This window comes from Ovis canadensis, chromosome 6 (genome assembly GCF_042477335.2).
Source record: "Ovis canadensis isolate MfBH-ARS-UI-01 breed Bighorn chromosome 6, ARS-UI_OviCan_v2, whole genome shotgun sequence".
In the NCBI taxonomy this organism is placed as follows: Eukaryota; Metazoa; Chordata; class Mammalia; order Artiodactyla; family Bovidae; genus Ovis; species Ovis canadensis.
Window position 1 is genome coordinate 31,851,451 of NC_091250.1, and position 25,953 is coordinate 31,877,403.

General features: G+C 38.7%; 1 protein-coding gene across 4 annotated transcripts in view; it reads right to left on the bottom strand.

The window, feature by feature from the left end:
• SEC24B (SEC24 homolog B, COPII coat complex component) overlaps window positions 1–25,953 on the bottom strand; it is a 79,543-nt gene that overhangs the window by 19,494 nt on the left and 34,096 nt on the right. For all 4 annotated transcript variants that reach the window (XM_069592952.1, XM_069592951.1, XM_069592954.1 and 1 more), the window contains 3 exons: window positions 12,267–12,347; window positions 9,227–9,444; window positions 2,416–2,600 (listed from right to left, as the gene is read on the bottom strand). In XM_069592952.1, coding sequence (XP_069449053.1) covers window positions 2,416–2,600; window positions 9,227–9,444; window positions 12,267–12,347 — 484 coding nt within the window. The remainder of the gene's footprint in view (window positions 1–2,415; window positions 2,601–9,226; window positions 9,445–12,266; window positions 12,348–25,953) is intronic.

The following is a 25,953-nucleotide window of genomic DNA, read 5'->3' on the forward strand; positions in this document are numbered from 1 at the left end:
ATTCAACTCTCTATTCAAATGTTAACTCCTTGGGAAAACACAGAAAGCAGGCACTAACAGATAATCAACCTCAATCCGTTCTATTCCCTACTTCCTAGTTATTCTGAGGTTACACTGCATACCCATTGGTTTGATTATTCACAGTGCATCTTCCCTAATAGGATACAGGCTGTACAAGACTGAGAACTTTCTTTGGTTTACTGCTTCATTCCCAGCACCTAGAAACAGTGTCTGGCACCTAATTTAGAAAGCATTCAGTTCCAGCGGTCACGTATGGATGTGAGAGTTGGACTATTAGCTGAGTGCCAAAGAATTGATGCTTTTGAACAGTGGTGTTAGAAAAGACTCTTGTAGAGTCCCTTGGACTGCAAGGAGATCCAACCAGTCCATCCTAAAGGAGATCAGTCCCGAATATTCATTGGAAGGACTGAAGCTTCAATACTTTGGCCATCTGATGCAAAGAACTGACTCACTGGAAAAGTCCCTGGGAAAGACTGAAGGCGGGAGGAGAAGGCAACGACAGAGGGTGAGACGATTGGATGGCATCACTGACATGATGGACATGAGTCTGAGCAAGCTCCAGGAGGAAGCCTGTCATGCTGCAGTCCATGGGGTCGCAAAGAGTCGGACACGACTGAGCAACTGAACTGAACTGACTTAAATACTGAATGACTCATCTTAATATGCAGACACAATTACTATTCCTGTTTTACAGTTGACAACACAGATTTCAAACGTTGAGTAATTGGGACAGCTTCATGGATACTTATCAGCAGAACCACGATAAGTCCCTAGGTCTGTCAAACTTTAAATCTATGCTCTAAAGCCTACTACTCTGCTTTGCTATTTAGGTAAGAGGTATTTTATGTATTTTACACATACATTGAGTATGTATTGAGTAGAAACACTGAACTGAGTAGAAACATAGAATTGAGTAGAAACAGAACTATTCCCTATCTATGTGATCTCTTACACATAAACATATACAGTATTTACCTACTTGGGGTGGGGAGGCGGTGCCTAACCATTCATAGTACAAGGCCATAATTATTAACCTGATAGCAACTTACACGTAGTTTGGGCAGCTACTTTCAAACTGGAATCAATGGTTATACAGTTTTATAGAAATGGTCTTGGCACTGCCTTAAGCACTGATTGGGGACTGGTGTAGGGTGTGGTGGAAGAGGTGGAACCCTCAAAGCACCCCCATTTTCTGTTTCCTCTATTAGAAATCTATATGACTTTGGTTAAAAAGAGAGGAACTTGTAAGCTTTTCTTTTTTTAAAGCTAGAAAACTATTGCCTTAAAAATACATATATATATGTTGCCTCTGATGTTGCTGCTGCTAAGTCGTTTCAGTCGTGTCCAACTCTGTGCGAACCCATAGATGGCCTCCTACCAGGCTCCCCTATCCCTCGGATTCTCCAGGCAAGAACACTGGAGTGGGTTGCCATTTTCTTCTCCAATGCATGAAAGTGAAAAGTGAAAGTGAAGTCGCTCACTTCACTAAGTCGCTAAGCGTGTCCGACTCTTAGCGAGCCCATGGACTGCAGCCCACTAGGCTCCTCCGCCCATGGGATGTTCCAGGCAAGAGTGCTGGAGTGGCGTGCCATTGCCTTCTCCGGTATTGCCTCTAAAGAACACTAATTCTAATGCAAGGAAGACAGTGTTGTCTGTGAATCAGAGCTTATGAGGAGAGATTCCAGAAGCAGGACGATGTCTGGGTACAGAGAAACATTCTATACTTAGGAGACAGAAAAACAGAAAGCAGGCACCAACAGAGAACTTTTGGTTTGGGGGCCACTGCGAGGTGAGTCACAGAGCTCAGCAGACACCAGTGGCTTGCGGCCATCAGATGGAGGCTGCCAACTAAACTTCTCCGTGAGGTGAGGAAATACTCAATAAAGAAAATCCAAATTAATATTCAGGCTAAATAAGTGGAAAAATACACACTGGGGCAAGGGTCTTCTCATTCAACACTTAGTGGGAAAAGAAAATTTAGAAATAAAACTACTAATCTAATCTGTATCCTTTTCAAGCAGAGATTGAATTGCATTAAAGTAAGATTTCACCTAATTTAAAAGGCATCAGAAGTTACTACCGGTGAAAAGTTGAGGAGAAAGAAATTTAAGAAAAATATAGTTAGATTTGGGTTTCTAAAACCCTTCACTAAAATAGAAAAAACTTTCCCTAGCTTTAGATAATAGGGAATGAGACTTGATAGTAACAAAGAGGACAGGAACCGATGACTTAAACTAAATTCTACATCTAGAATTTCTACACAAACTAAATTACAAGAGTTCACATTAACAAAACTTCCAGTCAAGGAATTACTACCATAGTATTTTTATTATGTTTGAAAGTCACACAATGTTTATGACAAGGTTTTACTTACTAAAGATTATAAATACTTACTCTGGGCTACAGTTTAATTTTTTGAGGTCTAAATTCAAGTTGGGTACAGGGGCCCAAACAGGGGTCATGGGTAAAATATTCCTCTCCTGAGTGAGGTTGACAGGTCTCAAGCTTTCTGGCTGTGAAGAACTCTGAAGACTCAATCCTCCCAGACTGGAGGACAGCTGGTTCATACCAGGATATTGCTGAAAGGGCAATTTGAAACAACACAAAGAACAATGTATCAAACACGAACATAATTTATTATACTATGTATAGGAAATTAACATACAGGAAAGCAAGAAGATAAAATTTGAATCTAGCTTTGTAACAGTAGAAAAACCTAATTGGGCAGCTCACTTTAAAGCACTCTTTAAAAAACTCAGAAGCGAAAATATTGAAAAAACTTAAACCTTATGTGAATGGTTAGACTTAACAACAAAATTTCAACAATGCTTTTCAACATCAACAATTTGGTTTGTCTGAATATCTTTCATACTGGAAAGGCAGGATAAATGCTTATTTTTAAACTTTTTCAATTTTCAGAATGTGTTGCTGCCATAGGAATGATAATGATGTTCCCTGAGTTCTGCTTGCTTAGTTTTTGTTCCCTTTTATATTTTTAGTATTATTATGAAGTCATGGCTCTTATTAACTCAAAGTGACTTAATGAATAGAAGTTACTATTCGCTTTGAAGCCCACACTACCCAATCTTTTGCCAGTGACAGCCTCTTACAGCTGATTCCAGTGTCCTTTTGATATGAATCCACTGTCTCTTGTTATTTTCCTTGTTTTCTGGCATTACATTCTATATCACTCCTCCTTCAGAACTGAAATTAGCCATTTATCCAAAAAAGATTCCTGGTTCCTTTTAAATTGGGATGGCATCTAGAGACTATAATCTAGATAACATTGTTATTGTGCTGTTATTACTTCCAGACTTCTACAACAGAGATAGAAATCATAGAAGAAAAAAAAATAATGAGTTCACATTGACACTTCCAATTCAAAATTAGGTAATAGCACTTTAACTTTTTTGCTTTTATGCCTATATTGCTCTTCTCTTTTGCTGAAAATCTCGAATTCTAGTGGTAACAGCCTTCTCCACATGTGCTCAGTCAAGTCCAGCTCTTTGCATCCCCATGGACTGCACCTGCCAGGCTCCTCTGTCCTGGAATATTCCAGGCAAGAATACTGGAGTGAGCTGCCATTTCCTCCTCCACGGGAAATTACCAACCCAGGGATCGAGCTCTGCATCAGCAGGTGGATTCTTTATCACTGAGCCACCTAGGAAGCTCCGGTAACAGCCTTACTTATTTGTTTCATCCTACAATATCCTAAGATAGTTCCAAGATAACAACACTAATATTATTATAAGTGTAAGGTTATTTAAAGATTTCTTTGTAGTTCTTTTGTTCTTAGATTATTTTCCATTCAGAACATACAAAATACTGAGTTTTAAGATTTGTTAAAACAATACTTTTTTCTGTATCAGAATGTATTCAACTTGATAAACTGGTTCACTTCTTTTTGTTTGATTTTAACTTTCTTTCATTCATTTTATGTTTTTTGAGTAAAATTTACATAGTTTTAATGTCAAAACTTTACAATAATTCAGAAATATCTTGTTTCACTCTTGATCCCTCTCCTTAAGCTAACTATTAGCTTTTGGTCTTACCTTCCATTGTCTCTGCTTAATAATACAATATAAACTAATATCTACACTGCTCTAAATGTGACCTTTTCACCTAAAAAAAAATGCTAGCAATAACTTTACATCTGTATATAGAGATTCTCCACATTCTTTTGTCTAGTTATCAAACACTCCATTATGTGAACATACTGAGGAATTCCAGCTAATCAGTACAGAAGATAACGTCAGGAAAATCACTATTTTACAACCCATATGAGAATAAATGATACAGGTAATGGTCATCTGAAATAGATGACAAACAGATACCAAGAGATGAGTGAAAGCTTAACAAGGAACTTCACAATGAAGATAAGGCTGTCACCAAATGAACCCACTATCTATCTTAGCACCACTAAGGTGAGACAATCAGGTATTATTATGTTGTACACAGAATCACAATATATATTCTGGCTTATGAAATAAATAAATGAAGTAATATACTGAATTTAATCAAGCCATTGGGTCTAATTTCTAGTCCACAGAAAATGAAATAGGAACAAGTCAAATGATACCACAAGAAGCAATTAGTCAAATTCAGAATATGGGACAGTCTATAGATCAAGAGACTTAGTTTTTTTCAAAAGATCAAAGGCACAAAAAATAGGGGCAGAGTTTTATATTAGAGTTAATAAGAGAATTAAGAGACATACGCTAATATAATTAGTGAGTCTTGATTTGAACAAACCAACTACAGAATAGTAGCCTGGAAACTACCCAGGCAACTCTGAAAACTGACTGAATTTTAAACAACATTTAGAAACTACTGTTAATTTTGTGGCTGTAATAGTGGTATTACAGTTTGCAAGAAATTATCTTTTTCATCTCTCTGCTTTGCCTGCCCAGGGTTAGCTTTAAGACCCTCAGCAAGAAAAGGGTGTGTGTGTGTGTGCAGCTTTAAGACCCTCAGCAAGAAAAGGGTGTGTGTGTGTGTATGTGTGTGCACACGTGCACATGCGCTAAGCAAAAGGGAAAAAACCCTGCATAATAAAAAGAATTCTCTGAGTTTTCAGCAGAGATGTAAAGGAGGGGAGAAAAATGATTATATGAATTAGTAACAGTGTTTAACAGAAAACCCCAAACAGACCCAAGTTTAGGATAAGAATTTAGAATTTAAATTTAAGAATTTAGGATATAAAATAAGGGTTCAGTTCAGTTCAGTTCAGTCGCTCAGTCGTGTTCAACTCTTTGCGACCCCATGAATTGCAGCATGCCAGGCCTCCCTGTCCATCACCAACTCTCGGCGTTCAAATAAGGGTAGAATATTCAATCAATAAGAAAGAGCAGATTATTTAATATCAGTGCAATTAGAACTATTTTGGAGAGGGAATGAGATTTATATTTATATACCAAAATAAAACCTTAAAAGATGCAAAAGGAAAGTCACCAAAGAACTAAAAAAAATATAGAGGGAATTTTTCCTATCTTAAGGTTGAAAGACTTTTAAAGGATACAAAGGTAAAAACAAAAGAAATTATAATACGACTATATAAACATTTCTCTAAAGTATTAAAAAAAAGCATTAAAATTAAAAACAAATGTCAAGCTGAGGGGGAACAAACTATAATATACATTAGACCAAAAATGGTTAATGTACTTATTACAGACAGCTTTTATAAGCCAGAAGGACCTGAACAGAATAATGGTGAAAGAATAATGAACAAGGATTTCAGTAAAGAAACACAACTAAAAATTATGAAAATAGTAAAACATTTTTGCTTATAAAAAAATAATTCTTGGCATACTGAAAAGTGGGCAGTCATAGACACTTTTGCTAGGAATATAAATTGGTACATTATTTCCTCATATCTGAGCACCGAAAACCACTGTCTGCTAGACATCTCCACTTGGATGTCTACTGGGCATTTTAAATTAATCTGGAAAACTTGATTCCCATTTCCAGAACTATTCTTCTGTCTTCCATCTAAATAAATACACTACCCTCTATCCAGCTGTCCTGCCAAAAACCTAAGTTATCCTTAATGCTTCCTTTCTCTCACCCACATCAGTCAAAAGATATCCCTTATCCATCCACTTTTTACTACCTCTGCCAATACCACCTTAGAACAAAGCATAATCATCTATTTCTGGGATGATGCAAAGCTTCCATCTGTCTCCCTGTATCCATTTTTATCCTTTCAAATACTCCCATCCCTAATCCGTTCTTCCCTTAGTAGCCAAATGATTCTCTAAATACCTAAATCAGATTTCATTCCATTCCATAAAATCTCCTATGTCTTTCCTCTGCACTGGTATAAAACTTAAGTTTCTGACTATGGTCTTTCCCAAACTCTCTGATTTCATTACTATTATTCTTCCCTTTGCCAGCTGAGCTAGAGCCACACTGGGACTTCAGTTCTGAAACATGTCAAAGTTGCCTCTGCCTTACGTTTCTGTATATATGGTTCCTCAGCCTGAAATTCTCTACCCTCATATTTATCTTTGTCTGGCTTTTCCTGTCATTCAAATATTAACTAAACATAACTTCTACAGTGAGGGCTTTCCTGTTACTCTATATACCCAAGCCCCGCAATTTCAACTCATCTTGTTTCACACCATTTGTAAGTGTTTGAAATCAGCTTGATAATTTATGGATTTACTTATTGTCCTATTGGTCCGGCCTTCCCACCAAGTTTCTTGAGAGAGGGAACTCGGTTGTGTTCACTTGGCTTCCTCTTATAGCCTCGGTGCCTAGAGGAGGGCTGTCACATAGTAGAAACTCAGTCTTCACTGAATGAATAAGCAGGGAGAAACTCTAAAGTCTGGTATTAGCGGCTGTGATTGACTACTTTTACCTGAAGAAATTTCATCTAAGGAAATAACGAGACAAATGCACAAAGGTCTGTGCACACTTGTACATGTTGATTTTGATGCTCAGTTATGACCAATAGCAGTAGGCTGGGCGATTAGAAAACATCACACAGCTATTAGATGAAAGGTATGAAATAATATGGAAAGGTTCCCTCTCATGCTGTTCAAGGATTTTAAAATAAATGTAAAACGATGCTCATATTTATCAACTTATTTGTGTAAATAAGTCATTTAGATGCCCAGCTCCTTTACTGGCTTTCTCCCGTAGATGCATATAGCAAGAAACCTGGAAGGACAAACTGCAAGTGTTACTACTTATATCTTGATGGTGGGAATACTGACTGATATGTATTTTCTTTTCTGCTTATCTGCATTTTCCTACAACTGCTCATGCACCGCTTTTTAATTTAAAAAAAAAAAAAAAACAAAACCATACAGTATCTGTATCTGGTTTTCTTTTTTTACATATTCACTAAAATATATATTTTTTAAGATGTAAAACTCTTTTGGCTGTGGTGGGTCTTTGCTGTTGCACATGGGCTTCCTCTAGTTGTGGGGAGCAGGGGCCACTCTCCAGTTGTGGTACAAGGGCTTCCCACTGCAGGGGCTTCTCCTGTTTTGGAGCACAGGCTCTCAGCACCCAGGATCCGCAGTTGTAGTGTACGGGCTTAGCTGCTCCTTGGCATATGGGATATTTCTGGAAAGGGACTGAACTGGTGTCCCTTGCATTGCAAGGCAGATTCTTAACCACTGAACCACCAGGGAAGCCCTAAAATATTTTTCTAACGTTTCTTTTTAAATTAATTTATTTTTTAATTTTTAGGGGGTTCTTTTTGGCCATACTACATGGCTTGTGGGATCTTACTTTCCCAACCAGTGACTGAACCTGAGCCCAAGGCAGTGAAGGCACCATGTCTTAAACACTGGACTGAGGGAATTCCCTTCTTTTTAAAACATCAACTTTTTCTGTTTTTCAACTCTGAAAAACTAATTTTAAGTTTGGGTTTCTCCCTTCTTAGTATAGCTCATCTCAAATAAATGAATACCAAGAAAGCCCTTAAGGTTCAGGGCCCTCCCACTGGGTTATATTAAATGCAATATTTAGAGTCATTTCAATTTTACTCCTTGTGGGTCAGCTGGTGAAGAAGCTGCCTGTAATGTGGGAGACCTGGGTTCAATTCCTGGGTTTGGAAGATCCCCTGGAGAAGGGAAAGGCTACCCACTCCAGTATTCTGGCCTGGAGAATTCCATGGACTGTGTAGACCATGGGGCTGCAAAGAGTCGGACATGACTGAGCGACTTTCACTTTCACTTTTCACTTTTACTACAGAAAGCTATTTAAAGTAAAACATTCCTATTCTAAATAGGACTTGAAAAATAAATGGCTTCTTTTAAAACTGGCTTGTTAATGGTAATATTAGATTAAAATCTATAATCTTTTTTTAAGTAGCCAGATAAGAATTTAAATGTACATCCTTGCTATGTGCTTAAATCATTATTGTTCACTTGTCATGAAATAGTGGAATTTCATTTGGACCAATACAGCCCTAAAGAAAATCTAACAAAACGGAAGGCAGGGAAATCTGAACTAACCAACCATATTTCTCCAGTGCCTTTCTGTTTCCTTTTTCCTTCAGTGCTTTAATTCTAAAATTAAATTCCAGGAAGAAATGTTTTTTTTTTTTCCTTCTCTAATTTCATCAGTTCACCATAAGATGAAATCTCTGTAGTTAGTCTACTGAGAGCAGTTTTTCATTATAAGTAGAATGCTTTTGTCATTTAAACTGTTTCTTTATATTTTACTTTTTCTCAACAAGTATAAATGCAAAATACGTATTGTTCTTTTAATAAACTGCTATGGTATTTAAGAGGTAACTCCATGAAAGGTCAAGTAAAAAATAATGAACAAATGTATTAATGAGCATTTGTTGAAGCTTTTACCAATTTTAGTTATTTGTCACAGAGACTTCTTCAAGTTAAACGCTGAAACCAAAATCCCAAACTACATTTATACCCTGTCAGTTTTTGAGAAAGCCAGCTTAGTAACACAAAATTTAAAATAACATTTAATTTCCTGATCACAGAATGAGTATCTACACATTAGAGGCTCTGAAAAATAAAAGTACAGGCAGAAAAGAAAAATCAGTTTTACCTTCTTCTCTGTATACATACACACATAAACACACACATACAAACTGGAACCAAAGTCTGCACGTGTTTAATCTAGGCTTGTCTACATTAGCACCTATGATCCATTTGAACCACCAGGGACTTGTCAGAACTGCTAAGTTTCACAATTGTTATATAACTTCGTATGACTAAATACATACTTGAGCATACTGCTGGAATCCAGAATACACTGGGCTACTGGATGGTCCTCCAGAATTAAGTGGTGCTGTGGCATTCTGATACCCAGGCTGAAGAGTCGGATAACCATACCCAAATGGCTTAGGCATTTTTGAAGGCTGAGGAGCAGCTGGAGCTGGCGCTGGAACAGGGTCAGGAGCGGGGTCCGGAGCAGGACTACTTGCTGATGAGGAAAGCACATCTAACAAAGGAAAAAGGATGGTGTTCACTGAAAAGCAGCCCTCCACAAAGACGCCTGGGTGAGCCACTACTTCTGGCACTTTCCTTCCTTTCATTAAAACTTTTATTATGAGAAATTGTGAATGTATACAAAAATGGAACAAAATAATAAACCCATATATCCAGTACTTAGCTTTAAATATTTTGCTAATCTTGTTTCACATGTTCCTACTCCATCTTTATTTTTTTTAACAAATATATTACAGGAAAACTCCACCTTGCATCATTTCACTAACACATACTGCAGTTGATATTCCTAACAGATAACATATTAAATGTATATAATAAATACAATATAGCATATGTTATAATATAAATATATATTTATATATATGAACATAGTTATTTTTTCCCTTTGTTCTCTCAGCAGAAATGGGGCTAAGAAGCAGAAGACAAAGCAAAGCAATAAAAAGAGTGTCAATTACTCTCTTCTCCAACTTGCCTTTTTATCTGACCTTGATATTTATTAAAAAAAAAAAAAAAAAAAAAAAGACCCATGGAAGAAGTGGCCTATCTCCACAGTCCCCCAGAAGTCTGCTTCATTTTCAGAGGCAAAACTGTAAAACTATGAAAGACAGTGTCTAGAATAGTGTCCAGCTCCTAAAACAATGTCTGGTATATAGTAGAGGCCGAATAAAATTTAGTGAATGAATGCTTTTCCTTCATTTAAATTTAAAACAGAAACTAACTTGATGGAAACTGCAGGGGGAAAATAACTGTAGAGAATTTAATTATCATATAAAGAATAACATCAACGAAAGAAAGCCTATTACTCTACTACACAAAACGATTATTAACACTTCGTTATACTGTTAGTCTTATTTTTAAAGTGAAATCTAAAATATATGTGCACTTTACACTGCTGTATTTAAAAGGACCTGCTGAACAGCACATGGAACTCTGTTTAATGTTTATGTGACAGCCTGGACGAGAGAGAAGTGAGGGGGAGAATGGGCACATGGAGATATATGGCTGAGTCCCTTCCCTGTTCGCCTGAAACTGTCACAACATTGTTAATCAGCTATACTCCAAAACTAAGTAAAAAGTTCTTTTAAAAATAAAATATATGTATTTTAATCTATTTTTCATATAAAAATTATATTCTTCACTAGCAATCAAATTCTGCAAAAAAGTTCTTAAAAGCATCTGACTTTAATAGATTTATTTTTTCAAAGTTTACTGAGGAATCCCATCCTTCTACTGACTCTATTGGCTCTCATTTTTGAAGAGACCTTCCTGGACATTCTTAAAAGGACAAAAGCATCAGCATCATGTCATTTCCTTAGATTTCCTGCATGTCTCTCCTGACGGTGATAGGAATAGAAGTATTAATAGAAAGGTCTCTTAACACAGCAAGAGTCATCAGCTTAAGAAATGAAGAACTGGAGTCCTTAATATGAGGGTCCAACGCTTTTCACCTTATTTAGGAAAGGGACAATATTTCATACATCTCTACAGTCCTTAAGACCTATCTAGTATCTGACATACAGACTTATTTCACTTAATCTTACTTTGACAGATTCTCATCTTTCCTTAATTTTGGTGTAGTACAAATAGCTAGAAAACTTGCCCAGGGTCATTCACTTACTGTCCAAGCACAGTCCATAACAAGATTAAGATCTGCTGATTAAATGAATACAGACAAACACAGCAAGGTCTAACTCCAAGGCCACCATCTTTTAACTCCACTACATTGGATGTTTTACTTTGGGTTAACCTGATGCTCATGAAATACTATAGTTATAGTTTTCATCTTTTAGTGAATGAAGTGACTCTTCTAGAATATTCTGATAATGGGGATTGCTTTTGGAATGGTCCACAACTTCTCACCCATACATGTACACACAGATCCACAGATTCCTAGGAGAAAAAACCCTTAACCACAAAAGACTGAGTAGCTCATTTAAGCATTCTTGAAATATTAAAAGGGAGCGCTATATTAAGCTAAGAAGATTGAAGTTTTCTACTGATTCATAACGATAGTGACAGCAAGACAGTGTGTGAAGTCCAGCACATTCCAACTTCAATTAAGCTTCATCCTGGATAACTACCAATGCGATAAGAAAGAGAAGAGCACAGAGAGTTGTTTTGTTAGTCCTAAAGTTTGGAATCATTAAAAAGAAAAGGCAGAAGGTCAGGTGTGGCTATCAGGCTGTTGGTGTTAGGAAACAGGCAAATAAGGAAAATAACTGTACAAGACGCTAGAATGAAACACCTATCTATTATAGAAGTCAAATTTTTAGATTTTTTTAACACTATCCACCACTCCTGCTCCTACATGATGACCAAAGTTATTTCCAGATATGGTTAAAAGTAATGCCTCCAAAACCTACCCCCAAGCTGGTTAATCTATTTACTGGTGGAGGCAGGCAGGAGCCATAGAGGGAGGAAAGAGTCAAAGTCTTTATACTCAGAGGCTAGTAGGAAGAAATTCAAGGACCTAAGCATGAGAACAGAAACAAATGTAAGGAGTTATTAGCATAAAAAAGAAGGGAAAGAAGAGGAAACTTATTCAGTATAAAGTCTTCTAGAAAGAGGAAAAGGATAAAGAGCATGGTAACAAAAATCAAATACTAAATTTCCTTAGGCCTCCCAGAGACAGCATCCATAGTTGTTACATGACAATTACACCATGAAATTAAGGCTGAACAGAACAAGAAAATGTTTCCTTTCTCTGTTAAAAATATAGCCTGCTAATTATGTACAGTTAAGTGTTCATGTTTGGAAGTAATTGATAGTCAGTAACTTTTCAAATAAACTTCAACTATGCACAAAACAAATTACCTGGATAGCTGCCTCCTTCCAGAGCATCATAACTGTTGGGCATTGGAGAAGCACTGCTTGTCGTAGAAGAGCTGTCAACACCTAAAAGGAGAATCAAAACATCTGCTAAGTTTAAGATGACCATGTATCTTAAAGCACCCTTTGGCAATTTTGAAAAAAGATGTTTTGCTGATCTAGGAAAATTCCTGATCCTAAAAACATGAGATGGCTGATGTTTAATGACATTTTAAAAACCATATATAAATCTCTGATAAGAACAGGGGATGAAAGTGGGAAGAATATAGAGCTGATGAGTAGAATAAAATTTAATCAGACACACATGAAGGCATCTTAACGATATATAACTTTAGAAGTAGTAAAACACAATTCTCAATTTAGAATGATAGAAATGATAGAAATAATCACACCTCAAAGACAGGCTCTACCAAATCACAAGCTATTAAATACATCTTATCAATATCAGGCTATCTTAAGATAATTAAATTTTAATGACTTTTATAACTCAGTACAGCTGTATGAAACTCACATAAGAGGAATCTCTGGCTTGGGTTGCCACCTAGCATGTTACTAAGCTTTTCTATGTCTTGGCTTATTCATCTGCTCAATAAAGATTAAATAATATCTGTGATTTTAATAAGATAACAAAAATAAGTGGTACTCTATTAAATATGTGTTAGACTATAAAAACTTCTATTACTGTGTTCATTCAAAACTTGTAAGATTAACTGGAATGTTCAGTGGCAATTTATGATAATATTTAGTAATGTCACACAGATAGTAGAATACAATATAAATTCTCTCAGTCATTCACTCGACAAACACTTTACTGAAAGCCTATAGTTAACATAGGTAGATACTACTGAATAAAACTGAAAATGCATATGGCCCCTCTCGTGTTGGCTTTTTTTCACCGGAAGACAAAATCCTGAGTTACAGAGATGATCCCTAGCTCTTAATACCAATATTATAACGGGTTAAAACTATATTTTAGGTTAATTTTCAATTGTGATATAAAAAGAATAAGTATGCACAATATCTTTCATTGAATGATTTAGGTCAATGGCAAGAATTCAGTGTACTGACTCAGAGCATAATAGCTAAAATTCTTTGTGTAGGAACATTTTGTTATTAGTAAATAACATGATTTAGCAGCAAAAGATTTAGGAGAAGGCAATGGCACCCCACTCCAGTACTCTTGCCTGGAAAATCCCATGGATGGAGGAGCCTAGTAGGCTGCAGTCCATGGGGTCGCAAAGAGTCGGACACGACTAAGCGACTTCACTTTCACTTTCATGCATTGGAGAAGGAAATGGCAACCCACTCCAGTGTTCTTGCCTGGAGAATCCCAGGGACGGGGGAGCCTGCTGGGCTGCCGTCTATGGCGTCGCAAGGAGTCGGACACGACTGAAGCGACTTAGCAGCAGCAGAGGAAAAAGGTTATAGTTACATTAGACTTTGCCACTGAAGTGCTACACAGCTTTGGGTAAGTGACAGCCATCAATAATACTCCCTCCTGCAAAACAGAACAATTTTTTAAATGCCCTATGTGTGCTTTTTAACGTTCTTGTGATGCCTGAATGAGGCAGTTGCTATTAAGCAACTTACAAAACATGAAGACTATAAAATAAATAACAGGCGAAAGACACTAACACAAAGTGCTTTCTTGGTGGTAAATAGAAAACTGTTGCATATTTTTGTCATTACTCTTAATTAAGAGTGAGAAGTATGGGCTCTTCCTTTTTGTTCCTAATATTTGTGAATTTATATCTAAAGAAGCATGCTCATATATAAGGTCAAAAGTCTTGAAGTAATAGGATTAAAAAACAAAAAAACCAAAACCCAAATATTCACCAGGAGATGAATGGATAAACAAAATGGACTAAATGTAGTATATCTATACAATGGGATATTATTCAACAATAGAAAGGAATCAAGTACAGATACAGGCTACAATATGAATGACCCTTAAAAACATGTTAAATGAAAGAAGTCAGACAAAAACGGTCACATGTATGATTTATACGAAATACCCAGAATAGGTAAATCCACAGAGGTAGAAAGTAGACTGGTGGTTGCCAAGGGCTGAGAGGAGGATACGAAAGAATGAAGACAGAAGTTGGAGCCCTTTCTTACACCTTACGCTAAAATTATTATAGACTTAACTGCTAAAACTCTTAAAATTTGGGAGTAAATCTTCACAACCTTGGATTAAGCAATAGATTTTTAGATATGACATCAAAGGCACAAGCAACAAAAGAAAGAAAATAGATATAATGGACTTCATCAAGTTAAAAACTTGTGTTCCAAAGATATTATCAAGAAAGTTAAGAGATAACCCCAGAATGAGAGAATATCAAATCATACACCTAATTAATAAAGGTCTAATATCCAAACTTGGGCTTCCCTGGTAGCTCAGCTGGTAAAGAATCCTCCCGAAATGCAGGAGACCCCAGCTCAATTCCTGGGTCAGCAAGATTCCCTGGAATATGGATAGGCTATTCATTCCAGTATTCTTGGGCTTCCCTGGTGGCTCAGATGGTAAAGAAGCCACCGCGCAATGCAGGAGACCTGGGTTTGATCCCTGGGTTGGGACGATCCCCTAGAGAAGGAAACTGCTATCCACTCCAGTATGCTGGCCTGGAGAATTCCATGGACAGAGGAACAAAGCAGGCTATGGGGTCGCAGAGTCAGATACAACTGAGCGACTTTCACTAATATCCAAAATATTTACAGAACTCTTATGACTCAACAATAAAAAGACAAATAATCAAAGTAAATGAGCAAAGGACCTAAACAGATATTTATTACAAAAAAAGAAGTAAACAAATGGCCAAAAAGCACATGAAAAGATGCTCAACATTACTAATTAGAAAAACGCCAATCAAAACTACGAGTATCACCTCACACTGATCAGACTGGCAAGCATCAAAAATTCTACCAATAAGAAATGCTGCAGAGGGTGTGGAGAAGAGAACCTTCATTCACTGTAGATGGGAATGTAAACTGGTACAGCCACTATGGACACCAGTATGGGGGTCCCTTGAAGAAGTACTAACAAAGCTATCACATGACCCAGCAATCCTACTTCTGGGGGTATACAGCCAGAGATAAAAACTCTCATTAGAAAAGATCCGCGCACCCCAATGTTCACAGCAGGACTACTTACAGCAGCCAAGACACGAAGACAACCCAAGGGCCCGTCAACAGCCAGCTGGCGTAAGGAGGTGTGATATAGACATGTGTAACAGAGCCCCGAAGAAAGCGGAAGTGAAGTCACCCAGTCGTGTCCGACTCTTTGTGACCCCACGCACTGTAGCCTACCAGGCTTCTCCGTCCATGGGATTTTCCAGGCAAGAGTACTGGAGTGGGTTGCCATTTCCTTCTCCAGGGGATCTTCCCGACCCAGGGATCGAACCCGGGTCTCCTATGCAGCCATTAAAAACAGAATGAAATATCACCATTTGCAGCAACATGGGTGGACCTAGAGAAAACTGTCGTTAGTGAAGTCAGACAGACAAACACTGTATGATATCACTTACGCAGAGAACCTAAAAAAATAATACAAATGAATTCATATACAAAATACAGACTCACAGACATAGAAAGCAAACTTATGGCTGCTAAAGGAAAAGGGGGGCTGGGACAAATTCCTGCACTTTCCCAGATGTACTGCAATCATACACTGTACTGGCTGAGTGATCACAGTATGCTGCCCTATCACACTACAAGTACACAGAGGCAGCTACTATATTGATATCTGGAACCATGACACCAAGTAAAATACCGCTTTCTGCATCCAATCTAGTTTTAGCTGAATGAGAAGCTCTGGCACGCGTTGCCACTCTTAAACATTACATCCAGTCTGCCTCAGTCACTTCACACTACAGCTACTGATAATAAATATTCTGAGCTCAAACGGATGTAACACTCAGGGAACATTTTTCCTCATTCTTTTACTGGCTCTATGTCTTGGGTTGAGAGAAGACAAGAAGCTGGAAAAGAGTGGGAGCTGAGTCACAAGTAAGGTCAAGTAAATAGCTCAGAATCTGTGAAGTTGGGGGAAAACAAACCACGGCACACTAAAACCTTCTAAACAAGACTTCATTCTCTCTCCTTGGGTCAACAAAGTCAAATGCACTTATTAATATTTTTCAACTTAAAATTAACGAGGCAATTTGAAATTGCATTTCCTCATAACATGTATAAAACACAGAAAAAGTGTAAGCCAAATCCCACCTCTGCCACTTAGGAGGTGAGAGAAAACGGGCGGTAGTGGTTCAGTTGCTCAGGAGTGTCCGGCTCTCACGACCCCGTGGACTGCAGCCCACCAGGCTCCTCTGTCCATGGGATTCTGCAGGCAGGAATACTGGAGTGGGTTGCCATTTCCTTCTCCAGAGGATCTTTCCAAACCAGGAATCGAACCCAGGTCTCCCTCATTGCAGGCAGAATCTTTACCAACTGAGCTATAAGTGAAGCCCAAGAGAGAATGGACAGGACTCCTAACATTTCTGAGTGATTTATTATTTGTAACAACAGATTTTATAACTCTACATGGTAATGTTAAGATTAAAGAGCTATAACAGATATAAACTAAATAGTTACTAGCCAAAGACTGAGAAAACATTCTTCATCTTTTCTCTTCCCTCTTCCTATCCTAAAACCACTACAAAAGAGAGGAAAAGAGAGAACAAGACAAAACCTCCTGATTGATAAAGCCAAGAGTTTTTTCTCAAGCCTCGACCCAAACTTAACATTTATCACTGCCAACCAAGTTTCTTTCGATTTGTAAAAATGGTTCCCTTCTTTCAGAAAGACTCTGCTAATATGCTTCCCTCCTCCAAATTTCTGCTACCTTAGTCTTATTTCTCACTAGCTTATTCCTTATTTCAAAAGCCTCTAGTGCTAATCAATTTCTTCTGTTAAGGAAAATCAATCTGCATTTCTTAAATACAAATTTGGTTATGTTATTTTCCCATGTAAACTCCTTCAATGACCTCTCACTACCTTAAAGATAAAACCCAAACTTCTTACTAGGAAATGTGAGGTTCTTAAAGATCTTATCCAGCCTACTCACCTTCATTCCAAATCTTACCACTTGCCCTCTGCAAACAATAGGTCCAAACTCAGTAAAGTTCCCCAAATATGCCACTATCTCTCATGCTTCTTGCTTTGTTTCAAAAAAGTGTCTTTGCCTCTCCCGAGGTCCCTCACTCACTCAATTCCAACTTCTTTCAGATTCACTTCAGGTTCCCCTGTCTGCCCTCCAGAACCCTCCTGGTCATCTCCACCCTACATCTGGTTCTAGATTCTCCTATGTATTCCTTTAAAGCACCATAAGTAACACAGGACTGAGTGTAATTCCATTCTATATTCCAAATCAGACTGTGAGCTTCTTGGGTTTTCAATCAAGCTCACATATGGAGTGTTGTTTATCTGTTTATAATTTGGTTGTTCAGAATTCAAAACATTTTTCAGAGAAATAATAAAATAACTGGTTTTATTATCCCAGTTCAGTCAAGACCAAAATCAGATTGATTCTATTCTTTGCAGCCAAAGATGGGGAAGCTCTATACAGTCAGCAAAAACAAGACCAGGAGCTGACTGTGGCTCAGACCATGAACTCCTTATTGCAAAATTCAGACTTAAATTGAAGAAAGTAGGGAAAACCACTAGACTGTTCAGGTATGACCTAAATCAAATCCCTTACGATTATACAGTGGAAGTGAGAAATAGATTCAAGGGAACAGATCTGACAGACAGAGTCCCTGAAGAACTCTGGACAGAGGCTCGTGACACACTGTACAGGAGGCAGTGATTAACACCATCCCCAAGAAAAAGAAATGCAAAGAGGCAAAATGGTCGTCTGGTGAGGCCTTGCAAATAGCTGAGAAAAGAAGAGAAGCTAAAGGCAAAAGAGAAAAGGAAGGATACACCCATCTGAATGCAGAGTTTCAAAGAATAGCAAGGAGAGATAAGAAAGCCTTCCTCAGTGATCAATGCAAAGAAATAGAGGGCAACAATAGAATGGGAAAGACTAGAGATCTCTTCAAGAAAATTAGAGATAACCAAGGGAACATTTCATGCAAAGATGGGCTCAATAAAGGACAGAAATGGTATCAACCTAACAGAAGGAGAAGATATTAAGAAGAAGCGGCAAAAATACAGAGTAACTATACAAAAAGATCTTCATGACCCAGATAACCATGATGGTATGATCACACACCTAGAGTCAGACATCCCAGAATGAGAATTCAAATGGTCCTTGGGAAGCATCATTACAAACAAAGCTAGTGGAAGTGACTGAATTTCAGTTGAGCTATTTCAGATCCTGAAAGATGATGTTGTTAAAGTGCTATACTCAATATGCAAGCAAATTTGGAAAACTCAGCAGTGGCCACAAGAACTGGAAAAGGTCAATTTTCATTCCAGTCCCAAACGAAGGCAATGCCAAAGAATGCTCAAACTACTGCACAATTTCACTAATCTCACATGCTAGCGAAGTAATACTCAAAATTCTCCAAGCCAGGCTTCAACAGTACAACGGTACATGAACTGAAAAATTCCAGATGTTCAAGCTGGATTTAGAAAAAGCAGAGGAACCAGAGATCAAATTGCCAACATCCATTGGATCATCAAAAAAGCTAGGAGTTCCGGAAAAACTTCTGCTTTATTGACTACACCAAAGCCTTTGACTGTGTGGATAACAACAAACAGGGGACTATTCTTCAAGAGATGAGAATACCAGACCATCTTACCTGCCTCCTGAGAAATCTGTATGCAGATCAGGAAGTAACAGTTAGAACTGGACATGGAACAACTGATTGGTTCCAAATCGGGAAAGAAGTCTGTCAAGGCTGTATATTGTTACCCTACTTATTTAACCTATATGCAGAGTACATTATGTGAACTGCCAGGCTGGATGAAGTACCAGCTGGAATCAAGATTGCCAGAAGAAATATCAATAACCTCAGATACGCAGATGATACCAGCCTTATGGCAGAAAGTGAAGAAGAAATTAAGAGCCTCTTAATGAAAGTGAAAGAGGAGAGTGAAACAAAGTTGGCTTAAAAATCAACATTCAGAAAACTTAAGATCATGGCATCTGGTCCCATCACTTCATGGCAAATAGATGGTGAAACAATGGAAACAGTGACAGACTTTATTTGGGGGGCTCCAAAATCACTGCAGATGGCGACTGCAGACATGAAATTAAAAGACAACTGCTCCTTGGAAGAAAAGCTATGACCAACCTAGACAGCATAGAAAGCAGAGATCACTTTGGCAACAAAGGTTCGTCTAGTCAAAGCTATGGTTTTTCCAGTAGTCATGCGTGGATATGAGCTGGACTATAAAGAAAACTGAGAGCTGAAGAACTGCTGCTTTTGACCAGTGGTTTTAGAGAAGACTCTTGAGAGTCCCTTGGACTGCAAGATCAAACCAGTCAATCCTAAAGGAAATCAGTCCAGAATATTCATTGGAAGGACTGACGCTGAAACTCCAATACTTTGGCCACCTGATGTGAAGAACTGACTCCTTGGAAAAGACCCTGATGCTGGGAAGGCTGAAGGCAAGAGTAGAAGGGGACAATAAAAGATGAGATGGTTGAATGGCATCACCAACTCGATGGACATGAGTTTGAGTAAGCTCCGGGAGTTGGTGATGGACAGGGAAGCCTTGCATGCTGCAGTCCATGGGGTTGCAAAGAGTCAGACATGATTGTCAACTGAACTGACTGATTTCAATGAATACTGAAGACCCTCAAACTAATATTTTTCTTAATGGCAATGATATCTGTTTACTTCCTTCACAGAGCCAGTATAGGTGCTCAATTTCTAAAATTTTAAAAGTATACTAAATATGTACTGAATTTAGTTTGAAGATATTTACTTTTTAAAATAATCAAATAGTAGTACATTAGTGAGAAAGATAGATTGGGGCTTCCCTGGTAGCCCCAATCTATTAGGGCTTCCCTCAGCAGTAAAAGAATCAGCCTGCCAATGCAAGAGAGATGGGTTCAATCCCTGGTCTGGTAAGATCCCACACGCTGAAGAACAACTAAACCCATGTGCCACAACTACCGAGCCGGTGCTCTGGAGCTGATGAGCAGCAGCTACCGAGCCCTGTGCCTCAACTACCGAGCCCGTGCTCTGGAGCTGATGAGTAGCAGCTGCCGAGACCTGTGCTGCAACTACTGAGCCCGTGCTCCGGAGCTGGTGAGTAGTAGCTACCAAGCCCGTGCCCTGGAGCTGATGAGCAGCAGCTACCGAGCCCTGTGCCTCAACTACCGAGCCCGTGCTCTGGAGCTGATGAGTAGCAGCTGCCGAGACCTGTGCTGCAACTACTGAGCCCGTGCTCCGGAGCTGGTGAGTAGTAGCTACCGAGCCCGTGCCCTGGAGCTGATGAGCAGCAGCTGCTGAGCCCTGCACCATAACTACCAAGCTCTGTGCCGCAACTACCGAGCCGTGTGCCGCAACTACCGAGCCCGTGCCCTGGAGCTGATGAGCAGCAGCTGCCGAGCCCTGTGCCTCAACTACCGAGCCCGTGCCCTGGAGCTGATGAGCAGCAGCTGCCGAGCCCTGTGCCTCAACTACTGAGCCCGTGCTCCGGAGCTGGTGAGTAGTAGCTACCGAGCCCGTGCCCTGGAGCTGATGAGCAGCAGCTGCCGAGCCCTGCACCATAACTACCAAGCTCTGTGCCGCAACTACCGAGCCGTGTGCCGCAACTACCGAGCCCGTGCCCTGGAGCTGATGAGCAGCAGCTGCCGAGCCCTGTGCCGCCGCTACCGAGCCCGTGATCCACAAAAAGAGGAGCCACCGCAACAAGCCTGTGCACTGCGACTGGAGCGTAGGCGTCCCCTCCCCCTGCAACTAGAGAGAGCGCCGGTGCAGCAATGAAGACCCAGCACACCCCAAAATAAACAGAATTATTAAAAAGACAGAGTCAGACTGAACCCTTCTAGGGCTTTTCTTTGGCAAGGGGTGTTAGGATGGTGGAGGAAAAGGGAAGATGTTGATCAAAGAAGAAAATCTTCCCGTTGTAAAAGTTCTAGGGACCCGGGAATCTAATGTACAGCACATAATGATTATAGTTAGTGACACTGCATGATATACTTGAACTATTTTTTTTTAAAAAAGGAATTTCCTTTGGAAGGTAGAAATAAGGCCAATACTGTCCTGTCCTTTATAAGAGTTGACTTAATTTGTTCTATGTCAAAATGCAGCATTACCTTTTAAAATAACCAAGTCAAGCAAAAACATATTCTCTCTGAGGTAGTGCCTGGCACTGAATAATTACTATTAGTCTGTGTGAAAGTCAAGTAAAAACTGACTAGCACCTTAGAACTCATTATGAAAAAAAAAAAGAAAGTTTTTTTCTTCTAACATTATTTACAGAATAAAGCATCAAGCTGTCACATTATGGGAGAGAACTTCCTCTTGTCCTCCGGCCTCTTCCCAACCTGAAAATTCCCTAGAGGAAAGGCGGCTGGGCGTACGGAGAGCAGGTGACAGAATGCTAGACAATAGTGTCTTCCAGGGACTAGGGCTGGCCCTGGTCTTTGGCTTTTTACACCGCCCCCCCTTTCACTTTATCTCACTGCTCAATTTCAGGTCACTGCTTTCACTCCCACTTTCAAGTTAGTATTCCTTACTAGTACAGGTATGATGGTATTTGTCCACCAAAGGTCCACTCTAGCACTAACAACTGAAGGAGAGAGTATCTGTAACTGAATAAACTTAGCGAAGAATTTAAAATATAACCATTATGAGCAGCCTGCTATCTGCTTTCTTTAAATCTAAGTTTATTCTCGAACAATTCTGAACTTTCACAAGCTTCCAACAAAACATAAGACTGTCTCCAGTACAAAATCCTATTTCAGTTTCCAAGCATGCATTTAACAAGGAAACTTGAAGAAAGGAAGCCTATTTGTAGCATGTAATTTTAAAGACATAATTAGATGGTTTAATGTAAAATCATAACTGAAATTAAAATTTTCTTTTAAATCCAAAAGCTTTGAAAAAAAAAAATGAAATGAAAGTTTTAAAGAAATATCCCTGTACTTGACTCCTAGATAGACACACTGTCAAGCAAACCATAAGCTTTAATAAATGAAAAGCTAAAATAAGTGGAGAGTTACTTTAACTGTAACTATAAAGAATATATACAGGCTTCCCTGGTGGCTCAGACAGTAAAGAATCTGCCTCCAGTGCAGGAGACCTGAATTGGATCCCTGGGTTGGGAAGATCCCCTGGAGGAGGGCATGGCAACCCCTCCCGTATTCTTGCCTGGAGAATTCCCACGGACAGAGGAGCTTGGTGGTCTACTGTCGATGGGGTCGCGAAGAGCTGGACACGACTGAGTGACTAAGCACATGGAGCACAGCATAAAGAATATTAATATTACGATTTCCCAACCTGTTAGTTGGTATTTTACTACTGCTTAACAAATTTTTCCAAAGTTGGAGAATAATTTCACATGAACTAAACACCCAAGAATCTAATGATTATAGGAAAAAAAAAACACCTCTGAAACAGTTAACAAATAGAACACTCCAAATTCTCTACTTCATAGAGCTGCTTATATGTAAACTCCACACCAATTTGAGGCACTTTCTTTTACCATTTTACATATGGAAAAAATACTGTAACTGACCAGGACTTTTAAAAAATCATTTTAAAGCTAAATTTCCTATTTTTTTCTTTCCTCTCACTCAGAATGTCCCTTTAATTTGCAACCAACAAAAACAGTATTTTTATTTACAAACCATAAGGAGATAACACCAGGATCCTAGGAAAAATGTCCATAATACAGTTTTATTTTATTTTAGTGCGAATAGTGAAAGTCACTCAGTCGTGTCGACTCTTTGCAACCCCATGAATTATACAGTCCATGGAATTCTCCAGGCCAGAATACTGGAGTGGGTAGCCTTTCCATTCTGCAGGAGATCTTCCCAACCCAGGGAACGAACCCAGGTCTCCTGCATTGCAGGAGGATTCTTTACCAGCTGAGCCACAGGGGAAGCCCTATTATCCTGCTGCACGATGAAGAGGCAGAGGAAGACAGTGCCTAAGCAACGCCACAGCGGCCACTGCGTGTGCTCTTTAGTCCCCTCTACTCCAGGGCTTCATGTTCTCACGAGGACATGAGGACTACGCTGTTGATACCTCTCAGCAGACAGAGAGACCTAGTTCGAGGCAAATGCATTGTTCACATCTCAATCAACTCATCTGCAAAATGGAGCCAATTATCTCTGCATTGCAAGATTGTAGGGAAGAATAAAACTGAGATAAGAACATGTTCTCAACATTATTAATGACAACTAATTTTTAGAGAGATTTCAGCATTTGCCAGACACTGTTCTAAGCTCTTGACAAAGAACACCTTCAATCCTAAAAACAACCATGTGTAACTGTTACTATCATTCTCCACTGACAAGATAAGTCAACTGAGGCTCAATGAGTTTAAGAAACTTGTCTCAGGTCACAAAGCTAGTAAGTGACAAAATGGGGGTTTGAATCTAGAAGAAATGATACAGAAACCCACAGCTGTAGTTAAATAATGTAAGGTGACAGGAGAAAAGCCATAAATGCTAAATCTTTTTGATTTTCTGATTTTTTTTTCCATCTAAGGAAACGGGATTTTCAACCAACGCACCTAATCGTTCAGCAGAACAAAAACAGGGCAATTTAGGCTGACAACATTACACAAAGTAACACATTTTTGAACTGTGTAAAATTAGGATCATAAGGTTAAAAACTGAGACATTTGTAGGATCTGAATAACCCCTGCGTTAAATAATTAGAATGCCAGGGCCTGGGACCAGTGGCCCTTCAGCAGCAAGGGCCATCAAGGGCCATCAGTTACAGTAAGACCCTGGCTCCTACAATGCCCTTCTGCAGGACAGGTACCAGGACTGAGGGAAACAGTCCATCCCAGGTTGCAGCAACCCAAACACAAGATGAGCTAGGAACATCTTAGTGAGGACTTAAGGGACTTAAAATAAGTGCTTAAAGATTCATGGGAACATGTTTAAAAGACAGCTTGAAGAAGCTGCTGCTGGCCAGGTTGAGGACAAATTGCTATTAGAATAACTAATGACAGTAATGGATTATGACCCACTGAATAAAACAAGAATCCATGAGTCATTATAAACCCAAAGAAATCAATAAGAGAGAAGAGAAGGCGCTTCTTCACAGTGAAACCTGAACTCATGAACAAAGAGGGAATGTTAGAACTGGAAAATCTCTGAAGAATGCTCAAACTAATGTATGCTAGTTTAATAAAGAACAGGATATTTATAATAGTATCAAAGAACTTCCCCACAAATTACTTATTAATTTCAAGGGAAAAGAGAAGTACCTTTACAGTTGAGAAATCTGGCAGACACCATCTTAATCAAGTCATCAAAGTTAAATGTCATCAATATGGGAACAAATCAACAGCATGTGCCTCTTAACAGGAGGCTCTGAGAACACACCATACTTCAGTGATAATCTCACCAAAAATGCGTGATTTCAATTTAATCAAAAGTGTCAAAGTCCGAAAAATAAAGAAAGGTTAAGGGACCGTTGCAGGTTGAAGAAGTCTAAATAAATGGCGACTAAATTCAACACCATGACCCTGGATTAGATCCTAGGCCATGGAAACAGCTACAAAAGATCTTATTAAGACAGCTGTTAAGATATGACTATGGACCGTGTAACAGATATTAACGTAACAGTGACTGATTTCCTGATAACTATATTATGCTTGTGTTATGTAAGACACTGTCCTTACAGTCAGGAAACACACACTGAAATATTCAGAGGTAAAGGTTCATGGTATCTCCACCTTACATTCAAATGACACAGGAAAAAATGCATATAGCGAGGATGAGGCAAAAATGGTTTATCTTGGTAAAGTATATATGGTAGTTTCTTTCACTCTTCTGTAAGATTGAAATTATGTAAAATAAAAAACTACCAAAAATTCATAAAGATAAATGGGTATCTGGATTTTTAAGGGAAGAAAAAAATACCATCCTTCTGGAACCCTTAACTTTCACCCTGCGCCCACAAATCATGCATAAGGATTTGAATGTTTAAAAAATGCAAAGGAAACAGAAAGCTCTATTTAAACAGACTGTTTACAGAGCAAATCCTTCCACTCAGTTACAAAGATAACAGAGAATCATGGTCATGTACAACTTAAAAGATCATCACTTATTGATTCAGTCTTAAAATATTAGAATTAACAGAGGAACTGAATTACTTAAAAGTTAGCAGTTATACTTATCAAAGGTAGAAAAAGATATTAAACAGGCTGCAACACATCATCACATGCACAATTTCTTCAGCTAGCAAGATGTGAACTTCTACTTCATGAAGTAGGAAAGCAACTACAAATATGGGGGTCTTCAAAATATATGACAAGACGGGCCACAAAGAAAAGACCTCAGAGAAACGCTCTCCAATTTTTATGTCAGTTTTATAAAACCCACATGATTCGTTTCGATTCTCCCAAAGTAGCATGCAAAGCAGAAAATAAAACATTCCTAAAAGGGTGCTACAGCAATCATCGGCCAAAAGCATCAGTCAGGACTCATTCTTTAGCATGTGGCATGAGAGAAAATAAACTTCTGAAAGAAGAAAGCACTCTATCGTCTCATCGTCGTGAAAACTGCATTGGTACTTACAAAATGGTAAAGATG